Raw genomic sequence first — 25,184 nt, 5'->3', positions numbered from 1 at the left:
TGACAATGTCTTGTAAAGAAGTGAAAGAATCCTCATGACAATTGTTAAACCAATTCAAAGCATCACCCTCTAAAGAAAGGACAGAAAGACGCATTTTGACATCTTCATGATTATACTGAGGGGGTCTACAATATATGATCATTATACGAGTAAACAAGCCTAGATGTCTTTTAATAGCGACTGAATCACCACTTGAGAACAAAGGTAATTTAGAAATGGCCACTTTCGGAATATCATGGAGATCATCAGTAAAATGACATGGTTTAAACGAATAATCCATGATGAATAATGAGGGACCAATTGGATGATAGAAAGAGATCTCTGCTCAAGAAAATTAATAGATGAAAGAAGTGGAGTCGCCACTTGAACAATGAATCTAATTCTAGGATCCAAAAAGAAACCAACAAGCAGATATGAGGAAGACTTCTTGTCTGGAAAAATAAATGAAAAGAAATGGAGTCGCCACCCAAACAAGAAACGAACTGAAGAGTGATTGCTGATATGACGAAAGATAAGGTGATAAAAAGATCCAAACGATGCCAAAAAATGTTGAATCTGCCAGCTCAAATGAGAGATGAGAAAGATGAAAGAATGATGAGAAAGAGGAGATGAATGTCGCTGAAACGCCGAGAATAAAATTCATTGGCAACGGCACCAAAAAATGTTGTCGCACAGATTGTCACGACAACGCTCAGACCGGGGGCTGTCACCCTGATCCTCGATCTCTCCGTTTAAGCCTGTCTCCTGTGGCTAAGGGGGGTAGACCCTATGGGAAAATGGATGACCAATTGAGGACCAGTTGGGTTGGGAGACACGAGGGGGAACAAGCACTTAATTGATTTAGAAGTTAATGGACCAGTGCCTTATGGAGTTAACGATGAAATGATTAAATGTTGCAGAAATATGAACCATGTAAAACAAACATTTATTATCGAATAACCCAAGCAATGCAAGATATCCAATAAATTCCCAATGCTTTAACGATGATCCAGCAATTAAACTTCAAGAAAAATTAAATGCTTTAAATGATCATAAAATTTAAACGCTGACCAGTTATCACTTTCACATAGCTAACTTTAAATAAACATTTAAGTGCGTTTAGCTATAGAAAAATGGACCACAAAAAATGATTTTTTTTTTTTTTTAATAAATATTTTATTATTATTATTTAAAAAACAAAAAAACAAAACTAAAATCTTAATAAAACTAAAATAAATAGAACTTAAATGTATTCTAAATTAAACTAACATCTAATATATATGAATGCTAAGTTAAATGAAAACTAAATAGAACGAAAAAGGAAAGTTCATAAATCTTTATATTTTTTATGATTTTTCTTTTTTTTGTTAAAATCTAACTTTAAATCTAAACTAAAATCTATCAAATCTAGGAAAACCCTTTTTATTTTTAAATTTTTTTTTTTTTTTGAGATTTAAAAAAAAATAAAAATAATAAAAATAAATCTAAACCCTAAATACAATTAAAATCTAATAAACAAAAAGAAACTCTTATTAAAATCTAATAAACAAAAGAAACTCTTTATGCTTTTTTATAATTTTATAATTTTTTTTTAATGATTTTTCAATTTTATTTAAAATCAAACTTTAAAAATATTAAATCTAAATAATCTAAACATATGCTACGTATATCAAACAAAATAAAACTAAACTGAATAAAGAAAATAAAAATAAAGATTAAACTACAATAAACGTAAACCAAAAATAGATCTAACACCTGACCACATATATATAATAAAAAATGAAATTCTATAAAATCTAAATGTTAAATGAATAAAATTCAAAACTAAACTTAAGTAAAAAATCTAACTTTTGGATTTTTATTTTTATTTATTTATTTATTTTTATTTTTTTATGAAGTATAAACCAAAATCATAAGAAAAATGAAATTCTAAAACTAAAGATTATATATAAATAAATAAAAAAAACCCCTAGCTTAACAAATGCAAAAGGAAAATATAAACCGCATAGAAGTAAACTAAAGCGTAAGAATGTTTCCAGCGTATTGTTTTCACTGTTGTGCTTGTGTGCAGGTTGGTAGGCAGCAGCAAGGAGTAATAGCGTATGGAGGATGCTGCGAAAGGACTGACGGAAACATAGAAGAGTCGTTTGCTGTTAGGAATGGCTGCAGACAGGGAAAAATTGTCGTGGATATTTTTTTATTTTTTTGCAGGCTTGAAGTTTGCTGCGGGAAAGAGACGCAGACAGCAACAGGGAAATGGACGCAGCATGGAGAAATGAACACGCAGGTGGCTGGAATGGTAATGGAGGAGTTTGCAGTTGCGTTGAGGGCAGGATTGGGCAGCGGAATTTGCAAGAGGATTAGATGATGGGAGCCAGACGCAGTGTATGGCAGCAGCTTCACGCAGTGCGCAGTGTAGGATGAAGGAACAACGAGGGAAAAGAATGCTGGAGAAATAACGTGAAAGAGAAGCTGCTGTTGAAATACGCTGGGCGATGAGCAGATATAGTTGCGGGATTTGGTAGACGGCTTGAGCAATGGCAGTGAAGGGCTGCATAAGGGATGTGGATTTGCAGGCAGCAGAATGGAGGGCGTGAAGATGACTGTGGGATTCGATAACTGTTTGGAAGGGGTTTGGAGCAGCAGGAAGTAACCCAGAAATTTTCCAGATTTTAAAATTCGAACCCAGATCACAAAAGAAAATTTCGAAACAAAATCGAAATCTTCCTGCTCAGAAGAAACCAGGCAGTCAATCTGCAGAACTTCCACCAGAACCTCTAAATATTTTCCAGGAATCTTAATAAAATTTTGAATCAGCTGCTCCAGATTGTCTGAATGAAACCCTGAAATATTTCTCAAAACCTGTACCTGCAACCTGCAAAAGAAAAGAAAACCCAAAATAATATGTGCAAGAAACGAAACTGAAAACCCTAACTAAATAATTACAATATTCACAAACTGCAGGCTCTAAAATAGCCAGATTTCTCGTTATGCCACATAAATATTTTCAGAATTGTAATTTAATGTAAGATTCTTAAGAAAAACCCTTCATGCATTCATAAAAAAAAAAATTCAGATGATAAACTCGGGGTTGAAACTAGCTGGGCTCTTTCAGAAAACACAATCCGGGAGTTGGTTGGTTCAGCCGAGAACTTCCCCTAATGCCCGGTAAACTCAAAACTAAGATTTCCTGCACAACTTAAAATCAACCATAAACATAGAGGGAGAAAACAATAGTGAAATCCAGATCAAATGGAGATACCTGCCACTATATTTCAGAATCTAAACTATCATTCAAACCCCAAAGATTAGACAAGATACCTGTGCCTAAATCAATCTTCATCAAGCTAAGATCAATGGCTGAAAATAAAATTATGCAGAAAAATAAATCATCTTACAGCACTTTCAGAAGAGTAACACCAGCAAGATTTTTTAACCCCAAAGTCTTTCTTTATTGCACAAAAATTGACTACAAGAGAGCTTTCTTTAGCACCAGACTCTCAGATCAAATCTGATCTCAAATGACCCCTAGCACCCTATTTAAAGGAAAAATTCTCAATGGCTAGTTCGAGTGATCCATGTCAAAATGATCTCGACTGTCGGTGAGGATCAAGATTTCTTTTAATCTCATCCGTCGAATTTTTAAATGCATTTTAATATATTAAAAAATTAAAATTCTGCATTTATTTACTCAAAAATTTGACTTATTATTATTTTTATTATTTTTTAATTAATTTATTTTTTTTTAGATTTTTTTTTAACTATTTTTTAAATTTTATTATTATTTTTATCTATTTTTTAATTAATTAATTTTTTTAATTTTTATTTTTGGATCCTCGAACTTAGCCTTTAGAAAAATCACCTAGGACCTAGGACTTAGGACTTATGGGGGGATTACAACATTTTCTAACCCTCAAGACACTTTACATCATGACTTTTACAATTTTACGTCTCAAAGGGGAAAACCCATTTGACATAGACCCTCATAGACCACCCAGTTCTGCGACCAAATATAATCTAGCAGATCAACACACTAGGATTCCTCTAAGATTCTAACGACAAAATTCATTCCGGCTTTGGGGTTAGGCTGAAGGAAAACTCTGCCGATCATGGATCGTTGAGACAAAAAACCTTCAAGAACGTAGATTATCACTAGAAAATTAGGTCCACCTAGGCAATTTACATACATGACTCAACTCTGCTAAGATTATTTACAATTCACACATGCAGACTGGGTTTACAACATACATTGATCAAGTCGACGATGACTGACGAATGGCACGGACACGTCAATCAAGTGCTATCCCTTTTGCGAAGAAAAGGGGGTGTACTACTATGGGAAGTTGACACGTAGTGGTCAACACACCCAAAATGGACTACAAGGGACTCGCCATGGTCCAACCAAGACAACAAGATACAAACTCAAGAACAAGACATAGGCTTAGGATACCTAATACAAAGCCTCACATGGTTGTTACAATGCTTTGACTCGTGACCTTGGGCATACAATGACGGTGATAGAATGCTGCAGCGTTTTCAATGTACCCATGCTAACATGTGAGGTAACACAGCCATATAGATAGAGGCCATACAGTCAATACATCTAAGCCATGCAAACCCTATGAGAGGTTACGTTTCCAACCGACCTCTACCAAGTCAACTTCAATTTGGTATGATTAGATAAATCATTGAAGAAAATCTAAAAGAAAATTTACGATGTGGCATCTTTCATAATTTCTTGTATTCATATATCAAACAAGAATGAGAAGAGAATTCAGATTACCCAGCAGTCAGTCTCTATGAGGGTTTAAGTTTCTGACCCACCTCTTCCAAGTCAAATTAAATTTGGTATAATCAGATAAATCTTTAAACAACTTTGGTAGAAAATATACAATGTGATACCTTTTTGCAATTTATCATACTTATATTGCAAAAATGACTCTTACCAATAAAAAAGAATACCAGGCTTGTATTCCTTAAGAAATCTTGTTAAGAATTAAGTTCCCGCATCCATAGGCTTTTGTGAGAAACAGAACGCCATGTTTAATCATCTCTACTGGATAACAATTAATATGATGAAATATTTGCAAATCATCCTTTGTTCACAAAGATAATTCTACTAAAATAGAAGTGAATGTGTTCATAGTCAATTTGTTACTGATCTGGCTTCTTATCCCTGAAACACAATGCTGAAACAAGACACGCGAAAAAGTAATGCCTGCAGTGCACCAACTGGGGCTCTCATGGATAGGGCTGATCATTCCTCCTATTGCCAGTGAATGAGGTAAATGGCACTTATTTATAGTAAAATATATGATAAAAGAAAAAACAGTATCGAATAGATGCTTCTATGGACATCTAGACATGTGAGAAAATAGAAAGGGCACAAGTCTTGGTATCAGGCACATCAAAACAATAAAATGATCAACAATTGCTGAAAGCATACTGCAGAATACTAATTTCCAATTAAGAAATAATTGTAGAAATGGTTTCAAATAAAGAAACAAATGACATAAGAATGGGGACAGCTGACAATAATAAATTATAATTATGAAAATACTTGCTTAGGGAATTCAGACTGACTTTTGCACAATAAAATATTCCAGATTCAATACATGTTATCAAAGATGATTCTATCAGTCATCTTATTCAAAAAAATCCAAAAACGATTCAAAAGTCTGAGTTCACATAATATTATAAATAAGTAATATGTATTATGGGTAGTCAGACGATTTTATAACCATGATATATCTTAAAGAAAAAACATATTTTAGATAATAACTATTCAAAAGATTAAGAATGTTCACCTGAAAAGACAAACACATATCACACTTCATAAAAGTCATTACCATACCTATTCCTGGGTCCAATCCCATTTCACATAGAATCGTCACTCCAGCACTTTTAGCTCTTTCATTTGCATCTGACATGTTCTTATTGACATAGCTTGCCGTGACAAGATGCTTTTTTAACTGCAAAATCCAATACTGCACTTTAATAATCCATTCTCTTTGTAAACCACGTGACATATTAGACTGACTAACATGAAACAGAAATGACATCTTGCTTTTTCCAAGTCACTAGACTACTTTACGTGAATTATATATAACTATTCACACGTCCTATATATTAGCAGTTATTCCAGTGAAAGGAAAAAGAAAAAAAAAGAAGATAAAATGCCAATCATGGGTTGTGTCACTTCGTGGAACTATCAGGTCTATTGAAAATAGTTTTCCACTTGACAAGCTTACTGTCAAGGCATATGCAATCAGAACAACACCAAAAGTGTAAATTTTTCTTAGGGCTATATTGTTCTTCGCTTTAGATAATTGCGTTTACAAACATTCACCCCATTATATCATAACATCACCAACAATTATTAGAAAGAATAATAACATCAGTAATGCAGTGGAACATAAAGGAACAACAGAAGAAAAGCATGCCCAAATAGAGACACCAAGATTTGGTCGGAGACTAGGGCAAAACCCCACAAGGAGGAAAAACCCAGAATTCAATTCTTCTTCTTCTATTAGAGATTCATCAATTGTTCAGCTAAGATACAAAGTACATCGATAGTGAGATATATAATTCCAGCAGGCCTCTTAGGGCCACTCCAAGTCAATTCACAACTTTGATTGTGAACTGACTTTCGATAATCAAATTAGTCCAGGAAGGCTTCTACCATATCACTATCGAATAAGTTATCATGAAACCACCAAACCATGCCTAGCCACCCTGGGCCATAACAACCAACTGTTGTCGGGCCACCTAGGCCATACTCACCAACGCTGATGGGCCACCTAGGCCATACTCACCAATGCTGATGGGCCACCTTGACCTGTGGACCACCTGGGCCATACTCACCAACATTGGCGGGCCACCCTAGGTCATACTCACCAACTGCGGCTGGGCCACCCTGGGTGACCTTGACTTGTGGGCCACCTGGGCCATACTCACCAACATTAACAGGCCACCTTAACCTGTGGGCCACTTGGGCCATACCATCTGCAGCTGGGCAACCCTGGGCCACCTTGACCTGCAGGCCACCTAGGCAATGCTCACCAATGCCACCCTGGGCCAACTTGACCTACGGGCTGTAATGCGTAGATTTTTACAAACAATCAGACCATCAATTTAAACGTAGAATTATCAATTTAATTGCAAATACATACTTGGATATCCCGTTTGAAGTAGATATTGGGCTGACATTGCTATGAATTTGCTCCTTCTACCAAATCGACTGTTTCCTCCCAGCCTATATGGAATCAACCTATCTAGGAACATCTGCTCCTGCTACCAAACCGACTGTTTCCTCCCAGCCTATTTGGAATCAACCTATCTGGTTCCCAGATCTAGAAGACTTCGAAATTGAGATCTTTTGGCCCCTATGCCCAAAACCCCAAGAACAATGCTCACATCTCAATCTCTCAGTGTAGTATTCCTAGTGGAAATTTTAGAATGATAACAAAGACATGCAAATATAACAAACACAAAAAATTTCAGAAATGCATACACACAAACGAGAAATTTCTGCAAATTCCCAAACTGGCCAATTTGATTAATGATATCTGCTGTGGTACAAATGAGTTGGAGAAAGTGCACATGGGCTTGCACAAGGCAAGCTACAAGCACCCGGTGATGAATACAAGAAAGCCCAATAGCTGCAATAAACAACTCCTACAAAAAATTGTGCTACTACTCCAAAACTGCACTACTACTTGACTTTGCTCCTTGAGTTACCCACTCTAGAATGCCCAAAAAAAATCTAGAAATTTCGGATTGTGATCCTTGCCCAAAACCCAGAAAAAAAACCAAAAAGGGTTTCCCTTGGTTCCAACCTTCAAAAATTGACCCTTCACAGCTTGGCCCTCCTCCAAATTCGAATTATGCTACTGTGACTGATCCTCTCAATCTCTGCTCTCCAAACTCCATAAATCCTCCTCAAATGGCCCTCCAAATGATCTCCCAGCTCCTCAACTCCAAACTCCCCTGGATAATGTTGCCCCAAAGAGTTTCACTCCAATGACTGCACAGTCAAGGAGGAGATAATGCAGTCCTGCGTGTGATGAAGTGAGAGCTGCGTGTGGGATGGCCCCCTTGTCTGTAGCTTCCCTCTACACTCTTGAAAATGATGAAAGGATGCTCTTGTAGCTTCTCCAGACAATTTCCCTATAGCCCTCCTCCACAAATAACCAGTGAATTCTCCCCCTGCGCAGTGGTGGCTCCTGGACTACGTGTTATGATCCAAAAATGCATATGACCTGTAACTGATGCTTCTTCCAGTCTCAGTGGTGAAGGAAATCCTTCCTTGGGTGACACTCGAAGTCCACCGAAGAAAGGTTGAGCTTGTCTCCTTGGGAAGCTCTTGCGCTAAATAGCACAATGTTGGCTCACCTGAACAACTAAGGCAAATTCGATTTTCAAATAGACAAAAGACCCCTCTTGCTTCCTCATTTCTTCCTTTTATAAGTGTTGGCCATGCATTCCTTGTGGGTCCCTCCACCAATTCGATTTGCCTCAAGGAATTCGAATTCCTTTCTCCCAAGTGCGACTTTCATGTGGGCCCCATATTCCATTAGCATGCAAATAAAGATTCCTCCTCTGTTCTCCACCAAAATTTGCCTTGAGCTAGTATTAACCAAAATTTTCAAAATTTATTTTCCCAACATTAGGAAAATTTAGGAAGGAACATTACAGTCCTCCCCTCTCGGATGTTGCTTGACCCCAAGCAACTGTAAAATTGGAGGCTGTAAATTCTGCTCATTCTCCCATGTAGCATCCTCCTTCGGTAAATCTTTCCACTTGACCAAAAGCTCCCTGACCACCCTGTTTCTCAACTTCCTCTCCTGGGTCTCTAGTATAAGCTTTGGTGTCAAAATCAAATGCCCCTCATCATCCAATGGAGGAAACTCAGTTGTTGCTACGACCTACTGTCCCAATGCCTTTTTCAGGCATGAAACATGGAACACGTTGTGAATCCGGCTCTTTGAAGGCAACTCCAGCTCATAGGCCACCTCACCTACCCTCCTGACCACCCAGTAGGGCCCATAGAAGCGGGGCTGCAATTTTTCTGCACCCTTCTGCTTGAGTGAAGATAGTATGTACGACTGCAAGTGCAGGTATGTGAAAATTTGTATGCCCAAATTTCTACTACAGCAACTGATTAAGTTTCTCCTACTTGTTAATTTCTGAATCAAGTTACTGTTTCCTACAGTAAATATCGAACCTAATACACTGCAGTCTACACCATTTAAATTATAAGCGGAAACAAGAAACTGAACATGAAAGAGATACAACACATCTACACAGTTACTTTTGGACAAATGTCCTCGGAAAAACCCAATGGAGGAAAACTAGTACAACAACTGAGGGTTTTATTATTAAGCAGTAGTAATTTTTGAATACAATCTCTAGATGCCTTTCCGACAATCCAATTACAGAGAATATCACGTACAGAGAGATTTGTGAGATTACCTCACATTATCATTGGAAGTCCTGGTTGATCCAACCCTTGAATGAACAACCCCTAGCTGCCTCTGCGCGGTGTCTACGTCAACCCAACATCACATTGTCTAGGACCTGCGTCACTCTTCCTGGCTGATCAATTTTCCTTTGAGATTCTGACTTCTGCTCTCCCGGTCTCACACCCCGGCTTCCAGCTATAGAAATCGAACCCTCCAACAAATTTCAGACTCCCTCAAGGCTTCTGCGCTGCCTCTGTGTCAACCTACGTTGCCTCTGCGTCAGCCTCTCTGGCTCTGCGCTACCTCTACTGGATCTCTCTCTCTTCTCTGTTGAGTATTCTCTAACCGGGAAAGATTTCCCTTCGGATACTATCCCTTCCCCTCTCTGCAAAAGATCACTATCGAAAATCTCTCCAGCAGTTGCTCTGCTTCAGAAAATCGAACTTCTAATCTCCCCTCTGTGTGTTCTCCAAGTGCCCCTCAAGCCTCTTCTTATATCTTTTTGCTGGACAACCAACAACCCAGATTAAATTCTAAACAATCGCTTAGATCATTGGCTTAATCCTCGTCTTTTTCTAGAAGTTATACCCGCAATTTAGATTAATACCCATTAATTATTTTAATTTCCTAAGTTTAGACTTAGGGTCCCATGAAAAACAATTAATTATTTTAATAAAACTGTGTCCAAGTGGAATTTCCCAAAACGATTTCCGGGTATTGGAGAATGCATGTGTTTAAGCCTCCCTGCAAATTTTGAGACCTAGAGCACATCCGATCCTACCAGAAATCAACACTCCCTCTTAGCGAGGAATGTGCTATAGTAATGCAACATGTTGAAGCATCACTCTATTTTGTAACATCTCCTTCTGCATTGCTGATGTCTGACATACTGTCCACCAACTACTGCGCAAATGTTGCCTCTATACTGTTGCTGACCCTGCCACTGTCAACACTGCATTCGTACTGCAACTCCCTCTCAATTCAGCATCCATGCTACTGCTGGCACTTCCACTGCCAGCTGCATCCGCACCGCAACCTTCTCCAACTGTTATTGCTACTACATCAGTAACGGAAAAGCATCCCATATTAATGAACTGGTGTTCAATATGATGCATCTCGTTGTTGGAGTTCTGACTGCTACTAGTCTCTACGCTAACCCTCTGAAGCCTTTGCGTTGCTGTTGATCTCTGCTTTGTGCCATGTGCACTGCTGCCAACTCTGCTCTACATTGCTCAGTCTTTGGCGCGACTAGCCATTGCAACTCACTTCGACACTCCTCTGTATCAATTTACACTGCTCCATCCTGCTACTACTGATCTGGGCTCCCATAGCAAGGAATTGATCCGAGAGGTGGGCTGCACAAGGATCCTGCCCATTTGCAGTCCTTTCGAGCTACAACTCTAAATCACCCCACCTCCCTCTTGGTGAAGCCTGGGTTGTCATGACGAAATACGATATACTCATACTGCGGCTGCTATTGCTTTGTTGATGGTTCTGCACTGCTGCTGCAACTGTTGATTTCTGGGAGCATCAGATGTGCTCTAAGTTTCAAAATTTTGCAGGGAGGCTTGGGCACATGTATTCCAAAAAACCCAGAAAGCGTTTTGGGAAATTCCACCTAGAAACAGTTTTATCAAAATAATTAATTATTTTTAATGGGACCCTAAGTCTAAATTTAGGAAAATAAAATAATTAAAGGGTATTAATATAAAATGTGGGTATATTCTAGAAGAAGATGAGGATCAAGCAGAAATGATCTTAGCCATTGATTAGCTTCTAATTTGGGTTGTTGAATGTCAACAAGGAGATTATTTAAGGAAGCTTGAGGGTCACTTGGAAAACACACACAGAGTGAGTTCAAAAGTTCGATTTTATGAAGCAGAGCAACTGTCGGGAGAATATCGATTGTGAGCTTGTGCAGTGAGGGGCATGGATAGTTGAGTTGGAGTATCTTCTCCAGAGCCCAGGATACGCAACAGAGAGGCAGAGAGACACCAAAAGGAGGCAACGCAGGACCAAAGAGGGGTTGACACTGAGCAAGAAGTGCTTACGCAGAAGAAGCACAGTTCTCCAAGCAGAAGTCTGAATTTGTTGAGGGAGCTGACATTTCTGAGCCGGGAGGGATGGAAACTACTCTAGAAGGCAAATCAATCCCCAGTTGAGCAGACGCAGAGCCTTAGAGGCTGACGCAGGGTCCACACAGAAATAGTCGGGGACACGTTGGTTTAACTGCCGGAACTTGCTGGGTAGAGTGAGGTAATCTCACAAATTTCTTCTGCTAGTTTATTTTTTTGTAACTGGATTGCCGGGAGGGCATCAAAAGTTGTATTCAAAAAACTACTACATAACAATAAAAACCCTCAGATTTGTTGCACCGGTTTTCCTACATTGGGTTTTTTCGGGGACATTTGTCCAAAAAATAATGTTAATTGTGTTGTATCTTTCTCTATTGTTCAATGGTTTTTTTGGGCATATTATTTAATTGGTGTAGGCTGCAGTGTATTAGCTTCGATATTTGTTGTAGGAAGCAATAAATAATTTGCTTCAACAATTAACAAATAGCAGTTTAATCAGTTGCTGCAGTAAGGATTTCAGTTTGCAGAATATTCACAATAACTACTGCAATAATGAGTTTGATCTCCCCAGATCCAGAATTACTAGCTTCCATAGGGTCGCTCCCTTTGAAACTAGAATCCCTCTGAGTCTCAATCTCCTTATGGGAAATCTCTCTACTCCCTCCTGGCAACTCACACAATCCTCCTGAACTGGAAATTGGACTTCGAAGCTCTGGGCTGGAACTGCACCTGCATACTGCAATTGGGCAATTCACACTGCCTGTATCATTGCAGCTAGTTCCGCAACTATCTTCCGGAAACTAACTGCAACTAGCTATGCAACTGTCATTTGAATGAATAGTTGTGTTTGTTGACACTATGATCCTCCTGCTACTGATTCTGTTGGGCTCCAGTAACAAGGATACTGATCCATGTGATAAATCTACAACAATTGGATCTAATTTACTGCTCTTCCATGGATCCTTCCCATCTGTGGCCATCTCTGCAAAAATGTCAAATCGCCTCCTCTCTCCTCCCCGTAGCACTAGGCTAACCTATGCACTCCCTGTTGGAGTTAGTAGATCTGCTCCTCACTGCTACTGCTTAGTAATAGAGAAATCGAATTCCCTAGCTAGGAATTCTCTGAGGAAGAAATTCCCTCAACAGTGTCTCCTCTTCCCTCTGACATCTTTCTGTCCGACAACTACCTGCAGAAAATTGCGTCAAACCAGAAACCCCTCTTCACTGAAGCTATTGTTGCACTGCTCCTTCTGTCGCTGATAGATTTCGATCTAAAAATCCTACTTCTCTGCTGACTCACTCAAAGAGAGATTCACCATGAAAATCTTTCCCTCCTGGCCCGAACTGCGCACTCCCTTTAGGGATTCGATTTGCTGCCTATGCAACACTTCTACTTCCCTTCTTCCCTCAGCACCGGGCTCTTCTGACATTGTTCTCTTGTTTCACCTGCAACTCTGATACCATGTGAAAATTTGGATGCCCAAATTTCTACTGCAGCAACTAATTAAGTTTCTCCTACTTGTTAATTTCTGAATCAAGTTACTTATTGTTTCCTACAGTAAATATCGAAACTAATACACTGCAGTCTACACCATTTAAATTATAAGCGGAAACAAGAAACTGAACAAGAAAGAGATACAACACATATACACAGTTATTTTTGGACAAATGTCCCCGGAAAAACCCAATGCGGGAAAACCAATACAGCAGCTGAGGGTTTTATCATTAAGCATTAGTATTTTTTGAATACAATCTCTGGATGCCTTCCCGACAATCCAATTACAGAGAATATCACTAATAGAGAGATTTGTGAGATTACCTCACACTATCACTGGAAGTCTTGGCTGATCCAACCCTTGAATGAACAAGCCCTAGTTGCCTCTGCGCAGTGTTTGCGTTAGCCCAGTGCCACATTGTTTAGGACCTGCATCACTCTTCCTCGCTGATCGATTTGTGCTTGAGATTCTAACTTCTGCTCTCCTGATCTCACACCTTGGATTCTAGCTACAGAAATCAAACCCTTCAACAAATTTCAGACTCCCTCAAGGCTTTTGCGCTACCTCTGCGTGGCTCTGCGTCAGCCCCTCTGGCTCTACGCTGCCTCGACTGGATCTCTCTCTCTCTTCTCTACTGAGTATTCTTCGACCGGGAAAAATTTCCCTTCGAATACTATCCCTGCCCCTCTCTACAAGGGATCACTATCGAAAATCTCTCCGACAGCTGCTCTACTTCATAAAATCGAACTTCTGATCTCCCACCTGTATGTTCTCCAAGTGCCCCTCAAGCCTCTTCTTATATCTTTCTGTTGGACAACCAAAGACCCAAATTAATTTTTAATCAATGGCTTAGATCATTTTGGCTTGATCCTCGTCTTCTTCTAGAAGTTACACCCACAGTTTAGATTTATACCCATTAATTATTTTAATTTCCTAAATTTAGACTTAGGGTTCTATTAAAAATAATGAATTATTTTAATAAAACTGTCTCGGGGTGGAATTTCTCAAAACGATTTCTAAGTATTGGAGAATGCATGTATCTAAGCCTCCCTGCAAATTTTGAGACTTAGAGCACATCCCATGCTGCTAGAAATCAACAAGGTAGGCCATGTCCCCTACTTTGAACTGTCCCTCCAACCTGTGCTTATCAACATATATCTTTTGCTGATTTTGGGCCACCTGCAAATTGTTCTTGAGGGCCCAAAGAATCTCTCGGCTCTCTTGGCCCTTGGGGCCCTGCTATCTCCAAACACCATGTCAGAAAAAGTAAGAGCACCGTACCCATAAAGAGCTCGGAAAGGGGACATATCAATTGACATATGATAAGTTGTGTTGTAGCAGAACTCCCTGAGATGTAGCCACTTGACCCACACTCTCTGCTTCCCAATCAAGTAGTTGCGCATGTACCCCTCCAACCATTTGTTCACAATCTTCGTCTACCCATCAGCTTTTTCATAATCTTGTTAACTATTTGCGTCAGCCCTCTGAGGCACTATGCAACCTCTGGTCATTGCAGTAGCCTCTGCGTGGATGACGCAGTCCCTTTGGCCTCTGCACTGACTCTGTTGGGCTCTGCGTAGCCTGGACTGGCTGCTGCTCTTGCTGTCTCTGCTTCTGCGCTAGTCTCTCAGTATTGTCTCTGCCTCTCTGCCTCGTGCTCATTGCCCCTCGTTGCTGATCACTGATTCAACTTTGCTTAGCAACCCCGCTCTAGCAAAATGAATGACTGATCACTCTGGTGTGTCCTCCAACTGACCCTCAAGCCTCCTCTTATACTTTTCTCATTGTTCCATCAACGACTGAGATTAAATCTCTAATCAACGATTAAGATTAGATTTGGCTTGATCCATGACTTCTGGAACCTTCTAACCCAGTTTTATATTATACCCATTAATATTTTATTTTTCGTAAGTTTAGACATAGGAACTCCATTAAAAATATTAATTATTTTAATATCTCCCAAACCGGGTACAATCTATCCAAACCATTTTCGGGTCTTGGAGATCTCATGTGCTTTAGCCTCTCCACCAATTTTCATGGCTAGAGCACATTCGATGCTACCCCAAATCAACACATCAAAGACAACACTGCTAGTCTCCTAGAGAGGGCATCCACTACCACATTGCGTTTACCCTTGACATACTCAATCTCAAAATTGTAAGCCTAAAGCCTACTCACCCATTTCTGCTGCCTCTCCTCCATTGACTGCTGCTCAAGGAGGAATCAATACTGTTGTGATCAGTCTTCACTTTGAACCGGTTGCTTGCTAGAATCTGTCTGAATTTCGCCAGTGCCATTTCTTAATGCCAACATCTCCTTGTCGTACACGGAGTACAACCGCTCATTAGGCAACAGTTTCTTGCTCTCAGACGCAATAGGATGGCGCCCCTGTGTCAAAACAACCCCAACCCCTTCACTAGAGGCATCACACTGCAACGCAAAGGGCTGTGTGAAATCCTGCAAGGCTAATACCGGGTAGCTGCTCATGACCCTCTTGAGGCACTCGAAAGCCTCCTCTGCCACTTACATCCACTCAAAAGCTCCCCTCATTGTCAAATCTGTATGAGGTGTTGCAAGCTGTGGGAACCCTCTCACAAATCTTCTATAATAAGTACAAATGCCCAGGAATCCCCTCAACTCCATCACATTCCTGGGTGTGGACCAATCCAATATAGCCTGAATCTTCTCCTAATGCACTTTCACTCCATATTCCCCAATCACATGCCCCAGGTACAACATCTTCATTAGTTCAAACCCACATTTGGACATCTTCGCATACAACTGTTGCTCAAGTATGTGAAGCACTTCCTCCAAGTGTTGAAGGTGCTCCTTCGATGTCCTATTGTAAATGAGTATGTCATCAAACAAAACCAGGACAAAGCATCTCAACTACCCACGGAACACATGGTATATACAAGACTGGAATGTAGCATCACCAAGAACTCGAAGTGTCCATAATGGCAATGAAAAGCAGTCTTCGAGATATCCTGCTCCCTCATGCAGATCTGGTGATAACCTGAACACAGATCCATCTTAGAGAAGTATTTAGCTCCTCTAAGCTCGTCCATCAACTCATCTAAGCGTGGAATGGGGTATATGTTCTTCAAGGTCTTCTTATTGAGAGCCTGGTAGTCGATACACATGCGCATCGTCCCATCTTTCTTCTTCACCAACACCACGGAAGAAGCAAATGGGCTCAAACTAGGCCTGATGTGTCCCAATCTCAACAACTCATGAATGGCCTGCTCTATCTCATCCTTATAGACCTTTGGGTGCCTATAAGGGGTGGTGATGACTGCGTTCACCCCAAGCACGGTCTGGCAGCCTACTTGGTGGAACATCCCCAAAAACCCTCAGTGCCTCTCCAATAAGGCTAGTATATATGGGTGTGTAGCCTGTGCCTATGTCCATGGCTTAGAAATCTGCAACTCAACTGCCCACTCCACATCTCCATGTCGTAAATTTGCCTCCATCTGGTGGGCTAAAACTGTCTGAGGGGGATACGAGTGCATTCCTCTCAGCACTACAGGCTTCCCATCTGGCCCCTTGAACTCCATCTCTAGCTTCTGTCAATTAGTAGTGACCTTACCCAATGCGTACAACCACTAGACACCCAACACCACATTGGTATCTAGGACATCAACCACGAAGAAATGATCAGTGAGTGAGTAGTTCCCTATCTTCAAGGTCAGCCTGAGGACATACTTAGTACACTGCATGGTCCGGTCTCCGGGTACCAAAACTGAGAACCCCTCAAATGTAGCTGTTTGGATGCCCCTACGCTCCACCATCTGGGCATCAATGAAATTATGGGTGGCCCCACTGTCAACCAGGATTGACAGATGTTGCCCCTATATGGTCCCCTTGATCCTGAGTGTCAAATACTTCGGCACACCCCGAAGTGAAGCAAGGACTCCCCCGGTTGGGGCAAACAACGCTCCTCTAGGTGGTGGTGGTGGCCCTCCCGATGATGGTCCTCCCTCATCCCCTAGCTCCTCAACTATCTCGGCCTCCTCCTCCTCCAGCTCACTATCTGAGAACACCTCAATGAAATGGGCCTTGCCCTTGGTGCACTTGTTCCCCGGTGCCCAAGGCTCCTAGCACGTGAAGCACAACCTCCTCCTCTGAAAATTTCTCTGAGTCTCATCATCCAGCTGGCCACATCCTCCATCTCTCTGCTGTGGCCTGGTGTTTCGGTTCCCTTGTGGTGTCGTGGGTCTAGAGGGAAGAAAATCGCGTGTCTTGGGCACTGCATCAATCATGTCTCAGGTCCTGGAGGTAGCATCCGAAAGAGATGTGTGTTTGTAATCCCTCGCCCAACCATGCAAAGGCTCAGCAAGTCCCTCCACAAATAACATAATCAGCGGGGCCTCTGAAATGTCAGTCACCATCACTACCAATCTTTGGAACTCTGTAATGTACACCTCTGCACTGCTAGTTTGCTCCAGATGGGTTAACTTCCTGAAATGCAACTCTAGGTCCTTCCTCTCAAACCTCTCCAGAAGCCTCTAGGTGAAATCTGTGTAGGTGATGTGCCCCAACGTGATCAATCCATGATAGTACCACTCTTGGGCATCTTCCTCCAAGTGAAGAGTAGCAAATTGTATGGCATCAACTTCCTGCATGGGGTTCAAATGGAAGTATGTGTCTAGCTTCTGGATCCATGCCCTGGCTGAACTCTTCGCTGACCCATCAAAATTCGGAAGTGTAACCTTCCCGCTAAATTCTGCACATCATGGTTGGATTTCCCCCTCTGTAGTGGCCTCTGGCCCCTATAGTGTGCCTCTTCTTGAGGTGGATGTATTCCCCAAAAGACAACACCCGCTTAATTTGGGCATCCAATCCCTCATAGTCATCAATGCCTGATGCAACCGAATGGACCAAATCTGCAACCAGGTCTGGCTCCCTCTCCGGCTTGGCCTCCACCATAAAGTGAGGTCAAGTAGGACAACTTGCCTGCCCACACTGGGCAGTATGTGGGAACTAATAAGTAAGGTTGCCTCCTCCTGCTCTGGAGCCCCATCACCTTCAGGCTCTCCCTTAGGCCTTGTTGTCATACAGAGTGTCTAGGCACCGCGATAACGCTCAGATTGGGGGCTGTCACCCTGATCCCCGATCTCTCTGTTTAAGTCATCTCCTTATAGCAGGCTAAGGGGGGTAGAACCTATGGGATAAAGGAGAACCAACTGGGAATCAGCCGGTTTGGGAGACACAACGAGGTAATCAAATACTTGATTAAGGCCTAGCAAGATTTAAAGCTTGATTAGATTTTAAATAATTAACACCAGTGCCTTAAGGAGTCAATGATTATCAACTGTTTCTTAGGAAATGATTAACGATTGCCTGAGAATATTTGCCAATCATCTAAACATGTAACCAGCATAAAAAGAAAACTCAAGCAATAATGATCAATTTCAAAAGATGCATAGATGCACAATGCTTTATATTCCAAAAGATATAAGAATCTTAATCAACCACGAAATTTAACAATCCACCAATTTTGATCCCAGAACTAAAAGATGTATGCTTAAAGAACCAAATCGTTATATAAACATTTAAGCGCATTTAACTATAGAGAAGTAAACCATAAAAGTTCACCTTTCAAATTTTAGCCTTAGCACAAGAAAAAAAATTTAAATTTGACAACTTAATTATTCCTTTAAGTGAATTTCTTTTAAATGTGCTAAGCTAATTTTTTTTTTTTTTTTTTTTTTTAAACCCCAAAATTTAAAATCATAAATCAATACAAAAGAAATAAAAAAGGAAAATCAACTCAAAATAAAAATCAAAGCAAAATTGATTTTTGGTTTTTGTATTTTTTGTTAAAACAATTAAATATATACATAAAATTAAAACAAAATCGAAAGAGCTAACTAAACTTACCATACAAGCTAAAATCGAAATCTATCGAAACCCAACCTAACCCTAACTCTAACCATAGTTGACATTTAATGAAATAAATAAAAAGATATGCACCCTAAATATCAAATGCATACAATTAAAAAGAAATCGAATAGTTCTGAATGTGTTTATGCTTATAGGTTCGAAGAAGGGTTGACGACAATAGCATGAAGGAGATGGGCAATGATGAGGGATGGCAGTGCGAAGGGAAGGCAACGGATTTGCGTGCGTGAGGAGCAGAGGACAACAGAATGGAGAAGGGACGAGGTATGGGGCTGCGTGGAGGGGCTTCTTGGCAGTGAAGGAATGCGCGGAATGCGGGCCGAGGTATAATGATGCGTGAAAGGATTCCGGCCGCAGCAGCGTAGGGTCAAGCAGATAATGGAGGTCTGGTTTTCTGCGATGAAGGCTAGGCAGCAATTGAGGAGATGGCAGCGAGGGAGTTTTGGTTAAACGCTGACAGAGTCAAGGGTAGGATTTGATGATTGTGTGAGGGAATAGGGACCTCAACGTTTGGTCTTTCACTTGTTTACGCAGGTTAATGGAGCTGAGGGATCCGAAGCGTAGAAGGACGCTGCGGGCAGGAACGAGAGAATGAACCACAGATTTAGGTAGAGGAGAAATGATGCGGACTGTGTGTAGATTTAGCAACAAATGGAGGGATAGCGTGGAGGAATTGAGGATACTCGGATTTGAGAAACAAGACAGCAGGGTCTGCGGAGTATGGCGGAGAAAAGAATGGCTGACAGAATATGGGGTTTGAGGATGAGTAGAATGCAAGGATAGCGGAATGAGGGTTGCACGCAGAGAAAGGAGAGCCCTGGGAGTGCTGTAGCAGCGTGAGGTGTGGAAAGAGTGATGATACAACAATCTCACAACCTGCTTAAATATTTTGAAAATTTTCCTGTAACACAATGAAACCCCGAGCAACAGAATTGTACACCTGCAGAAAACTGGTTCTGAGGCCAGATCTTACCCTCCAAGGCCTAGATCTGGCTTCGAGATTGAACCTCACCTTCAGATCTGCAACCTGCAATGATAAAAAATGCCCAGAAACAATATATGCAAGGATGAAACTAAAAACCCTAAAAACCAGCTAAATAATTACAATATCCACAAGTTAAAGGCTCTAAGCAGCCAGATCTGTCATTATGCCACACATATATTTTTAAAATTTTGAATTTAAGATGAGGTGCTTCAGAAAACCCTTCATGCATCCACAACAGAAGTTCTAATGATAAGCCCAGGATCAAAACCAGCTGGGCTCTTCAGAAAATGCTATCCGGGAGTTGGCTGGTCCAACTGAAGACTTCCCCGGTGATCTCAAAATCAAGGATTTCCTGCACAACTTAATTCAACCATTAACATAGAGAGAGAAAACAACAATAAAATTCAGATCTAATGAAGATACCTGCCATTATATTCAAAAATTAAACTATCATTCAAACCCCAGTGACCAAATAAGATACTTGTGCTTAAATCACTCTTCAATAAGGTATCATTAATGGCTGAAAATAAATATATGCATGAAAATAAAACATCTTACATCGTTTCCACGAAGAGTAACACGAGCAGAGATTAACCCCAAAGTATTTCTTTATTGCACATGAAAAATGATTACAAGAGAGCTTTCACTTAGCACACGATCAAAAGATCGGATGATCTCAACTGACAAATGACCTCCTATTTAAAGACAAATCTTCCAATGGCTAGTTCGAGTGATCATTGTCAAAGCGATCTCGACCGTTGATGAGGATCAAAATTTCTTTTAGTCTCATCCGTCCAAATTTTAAATATTGAGGCTAAGTTGCACGAAACGGCAATACGAAACGCGACCTCCCCAAATTTAGGAAACGGGGAAACGCGAATATATATATATATATATATATAAATATATATATATATATATATCTATATATATATATATATACATGTATATATATTAAAAATATTTAAAAATTATTATATATATGTGCAATCATAAAGCATTAATGATACATTATAATTTATTACATTTAAACATTAAGGTTAACTTTACATCACATTTACTCATGAGTCATGAATGATCACATAATGAAAATAAAAATATAGGAAAATCCCAAAGCAACCTTTATTATATATCCAAGGGCAAAATCTCAAAATCAGCCTTTATTTATATTAGTATACGAGGCTACAAGTACAACAAAGACTATAAGGTTGCAAGAACTATAGAGACAAAAGACTAATCCTCATCATAACAATCCTCATCAAAAATAGAAGCAGCACAATGCTCAACATTGGATGGTGGTGCTGAAGAAGATGATGCACCAATTCCACTTCCAGATTCGGCCTCAATATTCAGGGTAGCAAGAGAGAGCTCCAAATCAGGATTTTCTGCATCCACATCCCATTATTTAGAAGGACCACTGTTGTATTTTGGACCCCTACGAGATGCAAGGTGAAGGTTGGAGAGCACATAAACAAGATCCTCTCCTTTCTGTGAGCCCAACCTATTGCGCTTCACAGAATGAATAAAACCATAAGTGCTCCAATTCCTTTCTGCTGATGAAGAACTTTCCACTAGTGAAAGAATACGAATGGCAAGGTTTTGCAAATGTACACCATTTGCTCCATGACAAATCCACCACCTAACTGGATTCATGGCGCTTCTCTCCTCCAAAGCTGATATATCTACATAATCATCTATTCTTGCAACAAAACTGGCAAATTCCTCCTTTACCTCCCTATGTAGATGAGAAGGAAACATTCTCATAAGGGCCTTTTTCACCCCATTAGCCACCTCTCTATCCTTATGGGGTGCCTTCCTCTTCCCATTACTTTGAGCAATAAGCTCCTCATCATAAAATTTGGAGTTCAAAGCATGTGCTAAAGTGTGCAATGGAGTATTGAAATTGTTCCACCTATCAACAATGATTTTCTTGATCAAACCAGCAAAATGATCATCAACAAACAAAAGTTGTGGAGACTCTTGCGAAATGATTTCCATAGTTTTCTCAACCATGGAATCCATGCCATCATATACCTCTCCCAAGAAAGGTTGGTCAGTATCAGCACTCCGGAGAAGCTCAAATGCAGGGATTGTGAACTTTAGCAAGAAATCTACCTTGCTCCACCAATCCTCATCAAGGCACAATCTACGCACCATAGATCCCCGCTCTGAATCTGCTTGTCTCCACTCAATCCAAAGTTGACTCACCACCATAGAAACTAATGCATGCTTAACCTCAACAAGGCGACGCAACATCACGAAGTTTGAGGCATATCTTGTCTCAGCAACTTTTAACAACTCCAATTTGGAGTACTCTCGAAATATGGCCTGAGATTGGTGGTGGTTGGTGATGAATTTGATAATCTCCCTTACTTCCCCTGTGAGTTCCTTTATCCAGGAAACTTTGTTGTCGATCTCCTCTAAGATCAGATTCAGATTATGGACAATGCATGGTGTCGAAAAGATGTGGTCATAACTCCCCTCAATAATTAAACCTGCAGCTTTGCAAACTAGTGCATTATCCGTGACAACTTGCACCACCTTGTTAGGCCCTATTTGTTCAATAGCTTTTATAATAACATCAGCAATGAACTGTGCATCTTTCACCTCTCCTGAGCAGTCTTCTGCCTTGATAAACATTGCTCCTTTGGGGGAAGTGGCAATGATATTTATCAATGGTCTGCGCCTTATATCTGTCCAACCATCTGAGACTGTGGTAACCCCAGAGCTACTCCAGGAAGAACGAATTGGAGCTAAAATTTCCTCCACAAGGTCCTTCTCATTTTTAAGAAGCTGGGTTCTGACTTTCTCATAGTTGGGCCCCTCGTACCCTTGAGGAGCTTTGTTAACTGCCCTTATCATATCTTGCCAGTAAGGAGAGCGAACAACATTGAATGGGATACCACATGCATAAATGCACCTAGCCACTCTGGAATCAGTTTCTTCTCTTGCTTGCACATTCACCAATCTAGCAATTCTGCTATCCTGAACTAAAGGGGATGCCCCTGGGCCTTTGGTATTTTTGGGTGCTGGTTGTTCATGTTGTTGAGTGTGACCAGCTCTCCTCTTTCTTGCTTCAGCTGCAATCCTTGGCTCAATGTTAGATGGAGCTTGAGTAAGGTCATCATGCCTTCTCTTAGTACCATCCGCCTCATCTTGCTCTCTTTGATATGCCCTCCTTGCCAATGGATCTGCTGTTTTTGTGCAACCTGAAACCCCCTGTCCTCCTCCATGCAATAGATGTGCCTTCACTCTTGGGTAGGAGCCCTTATACGTATTATTGCAAAGATTGCATCGCCATTCCCATGAGCCACCACCTCCACATCTTTGAAGCTTCGTCACATGCCTCCAAAGAGGATAATATTCAGCCCTTGGGTTGGCCCTAGGGCTTGAACTTGCAGCTGCACTTTGGCTAGAAGCCATTGCTGCAAAAATAAATTTAAAAAACAAATCTATAAATAAAAAACGTCTTTCATATTTCTGGCTGCATAAACTCTAGAAAAATTGAAGAAACAGTAAGAAAAAACTAACAAAACGAATGTGGCTTACCCAAATTAATTTTTTATGGCTGAAACTACCCTAAAATGCCAGAAAAGAGGAGAAATATGGCTGTAGCTGAGCCAAATCTGCTGCAAAAATAAATTTAAAAAACAAATCCATAAATAAAAAACGTTTTTCATATTTCTGGCTGCATAAACCCTAGAAAAATTGAAGAAATAGTAAGAAAAAACTAACAAAATGAATGTGGCTTACCCAAATTAATTTTCTGTGGCTGAAACTACCCCAAAATGCCAGAAAAGAGAAGAGAAATATGGCTGTAGCTGAGCCAAATCTGTGGCTGCTGAAATCTGCTGCTGAAATCTCTTTCTCTTGTTGCTGAAATCTCTTTCTCTTGCTGCTGAAATCTACTTTGCTCACAGCTCAAAACACCCTAGCTTAAACAACTGCCAGTTTCCAAGAGAAACGACTTGCTGAATAGTGTGATGAGAGAATGAGACAAACTTCTCTTTTATAAGTTTAGACAGGCTTCTAGAACTCACTAGACAGCCTAAAAAAAATTAAAAAACAAATTAAAAAAAAAAAATTAAAAAAACACAAGTTTTTGGGGAAACGTGGGCTGTACGGCCGTGAAACGCGTTTCCGGCCGTACTGGCCACGTTTCTGTTTCGGGAAACGTGGCAGTACGGCCGGAAACGCGTTTCACGGCCGTACCAAACGCGTTTCCGCGTTTCGCCCCCGTTTCCGGCCGGAAACGCACCTCCCCCCCACGTTTCCTGCAACATAGTATTGAGGAAATTTAAAATTTTTCATTTAAATGCATTTTAATATATTCAAAAAATAAAATTTTGCATTTATTTCCTCAAAACTTTGACTTTGACTTAACCCCAGGGACATATGATATACACTTTAGCAAAATAATCAACTAACCTTAGTCCCTGGACTAGTTAAGATTTAATTTTCTAAAGGATCCACGAATTTTACCTCTGGAAGATTTTAATTTCCCTAGGACTTAGGACCTATGAAAGGATAAATTATTTTTCTAACCCTCAAGACATTTTGATTTTACATCATGATTTTTTTACATTTTCTACATCTCAAGGGGGAAAACCCATTTGACCAAGACCCTCACAGACTACCTAATTCTGCAACACAAATATAATCTAGCAGATCAAGCAATTTGTAATAAAATAACCTAACCAAATAGTTGGGATTATTCCCAAATCACTTTTACATAGGCTCGATCTAACACACTAGGACTCCCCTAAGATTCTAATGACAAAATCCATTCCGGCTTTGGGGTAAGGCCGAAGGAAAATTCTGCCGATTATGGATCGGTGAGACAAAAAACCTTTCGAAATGTAGATCATCACCAGAAAATTAGGTTTACCTAGGCAATTACATACATGACACAGATCTGCTGAGATTATTTACAATTTATACATGCAGACTGGGTTTACAATAAAACATGATCAGGCTGATGATGATAGTCGAACGACACGGACACATCGATCAGGCACTATCCCTTCAGTGAAAAAGGGGGTGTATTGCTATGGGTAGTTGACACATAGTGGTCAACAGGCCTACCACCTAATTGCAACCCCATCAACTACTGCATCATGTCCGTCATGATCTGCCCTTGCCTCATCATCTGCTGATTAGTCCTCAACAACTCCTCCAAAACTTGGTTCTAACCCATTGGCCTGGGTTGCTCGTTGTCCTACTGATTGTCCATCCCTTCTCTACGGTTCTCCACCTCGGTGTCTGAAAATGGGTCTGGGCC

The 25,184-nt window shown here is 40.4% G+C and overlaps 1 protein-coding gene across 1 annotated transcript in view; it reads right to left on the bottom strand.

Moving 5' to 3' along the window:
* Window positions 1-25,184, bottom strand: part of LOC149175031 (lysine-ketoglutarate reductase/saccharopine dehydrogenase bifunctional enzyme) — a 573,325-nt gene that overhangs the window by 116,925 nt on the left and 431,216 nt on the right. Inside the window, exon 17 of the mRNA XM_089419501.1 lies at window positions 5,834-5,951. Within this exon, the coding sequence (XP_089275627.1) occupies window positions 5,834-5,951 (118 nt within the window). The remainder of the gene's footprint in view (window positions 1-5,833; window positions 5,952-25,184) is intronic.

Source organism: Pinus tabuliformis, chromosome 4_1 (assembly GCF_031772625.1).
Source record: "Pinus tabuliformis cultivar Carrire ecotype Pingquan chromosome 4_1, CPIR1, whole genome shotgun sequence".
Lineage (NCBI taxonomy): Eukaryota > Viridiplantae > Streptophyta > Pinopsida > Pinales > Pinaceae > Pinus > Pinus tabuliformis.
Note: the sequence above shows the minus strand (reverse complement) of the source record. Positions and strands in the feature narration are given on the sequence as shown.